Consider the following 1902-nt stretch of genomic DNA (forward strand, 5'->3'; position numbering starts at 1 on the left):
AGGAGTTATCCAAGAAATCCCTGAATAGTACGTAGGTACGTTACACCTACGTGATTGCAGACTTATCGTCACAGTTTCTCTGGAAAAAAAAAATCTTCATTTTTCTCCCTAAGCAAATTAGAGGCCTCGTTTTTTTAAAGGATACCCAATTTTTAGACGGCAAGTTTTAGGAGCACGGAATTCTAACTTCAGATCTCAGACTCTCTCTCTGTACTCTAACTCGTATACGATTTTTCAATCTTGCATTCATGCCTTTCGATATTCTTTCCCCCAGGAAGAGCAACGGAAAATGGAAGAAGAGAAAGAGAAGAAAAAGGAGAATGAGATGGTGTTCAAAGCGTGGCTGCGAAAGAAGAAGGAGCAGGTCGTGGAGATGAAGAGAGTCCAGAGAGCGAAGCAAATCGAAGACATGAACAGCAGGGTGAGTAACCGCTGCACGGAAAGTCGGTTCCCGCCGCAGGTGTGACAGCCGACTGTATTTACGGGAGTTCACGTTCTGGTTCGGTCAGTTCATCTGCCTTGTCACTCGGAGTAATGTTTATGAGTTGTGGCTGGTGTTCGATCCTGAGCTCTCCCATCACACTGAACGTGCAAATCACAAGCCCCTCTCAGGTCCTTCGCTCTTACTGTCACCGCTCGACATACTCCTCCTCCAGGTGTCTCGTCACGAACTCTCACCTTCTACCTAAATACCATCCTTTCTCGTCACCTTCCCTTTAGTGCTTTATCTCCTTACCACATTTTTCTTTGAATCTGACAGATCGATCGATTGATCGATCGATCGATCACCTCTTTTTATCCTCCCATCTGGAAGCACCTTCTGTGATGATGGAAATGTTCTTCTCTACCTCAGCCGCCCGACGAGGTAGCCACGGGCCATCGTGTGGCTGTTAGGCACGTGGGTGTAGCTGGTGTGACGGAAGCACTGATTCTACGTTCTGTTTAGGTAGCCGTGTGGCGATTTGGACAGTAGGAGTGCAGGGAATGAGACTGGTGTCACGATGAAGCAGCGATGAGTAAGACGTGTTCTCGTAGGGTCTTACAGGCAGGGCCTTCAAAAGTCATTTTCCATTTATTTAAATTAAGAGAATCTTGTTTGCGTAATTAGCAGGGGAACAGAGATCCACAACAAGCTTTCCGATTATGGCTTAAAAAGAAGCACGAAGAGCAGTTGAAAGAAAGGAAGACAGAAGAACTGCGCAAGCAAGAGGAGTGCTTATTCTTCCTCAGAGGGACAGAAGGCCGGGAAAGGGCCTTCAAACAGTAAGTCAAAGGCAGGGCGCCGCCTGCTTCCTCCAGGCCATTTTCGAAAGATGTGTAATCAGTGAAGCTTGGGGAAAAACAACAAAATATTTCATTGCTGTATGTATTCATTCATTTGTACATTTGTTCATTTCTTAGAGAAATGGGGCAAAGATTGGTTACATACAACCAGTTTCAGAAAAACTGAATAAGGAGTTGCATTAACCAAGGAATATTTTTCTGTCAAGAAAGGCAGGCAGGCTGAGGAGAGGGATCTGCATAGACCCAGTGAAAGGAGATTTGGGCACATATTTTGGTCATTTAAGGCAAGCCCGATCTCTTTTCAGTGATGTGGGTAAGACCTGGCTTACCTGGCTCAGTCTGAGGAAACAGACTGGGTTTCATAATTTCGCCAGCAAGCCTCGATGCGGGGAGGGAGTCAGTAGAATCCTCTTGTCTTAAGTTTCTTTCTTTTATACGTTTTGTTGTTGTTGTTGTTATATATTTTTCCCTTTTTTTTTCTTTTTAAATATATTACCCTTTGTTATCGAAGCAGTGAGTGTGCATTGTGGAGATGGGCGAGGCAAGTCACATTGTCATCCAGAAATCACTGCTGTTAGGGCCTTAGTGCATGTCTTCTAGATATTTCTGTGCACTTGT

General features: G+C 44.7%; 1 protein-coding gene across 1 annotated transcript; it reads left to right on the plus strand.

Moving 5' to 3' along the window:
* The first annotated feature begins 253 nt into the window (after positions 1-253).
* LOC111735282 (coiled-coil domain-containing protein 181-like) lies at positions 254-1297 on the plus strand. Its single transcript, XM_023526915.1, has 2 exons — positions 254-421; positions 1109-1297. The coding sequence occupies exons 1-2, from the start codon at positions 290-292 to the stop codon at positions 1265-1267; spliced, it is 291 nt and encodes a 96-aa protein (XP_023382683.1). The 5' UTR covers positions 254-289; the 3' UTR covers positions 1268-1297.
* Positions 1298-1902: the final 605 nt, after the last annotated feature.

The sequence above is a fragment of the Pteropus vampyrus genome, unplaced genomic scaffold (assembly GCF_000151845.1).
Source record: "Pteropus vampyrus isolate Shadow unplaced genomic scaffold, Pvam_2.0 Scaffold21710, whole genome shotgun sequence".
Lineage (NCBI taxonomy): Eukaryota > Metazoa > Chordata > Mammalia > Chiroptera > Pteropodidae > Pteropus > Pteropus vampyrus.

What these genes read in the sequence shown, in the direction of transcription:
- LOC111735282 (XM_023526915.1), top strand. Translation starts at nt 290, where the DNA reads ATGGAAGAAGAGAAAGAGAAGAAAAAGGAGAATGAGATGGTGTTCAAA. An exon ending in TCGAAGACATGAACAGCAGG is followed by an intron (nt 422 to 1,108) that starts GTGAGTAACCGC and finishes TTGCGTAATTAG; the next exon opens with CAGGGGAACAGAGATCCACA.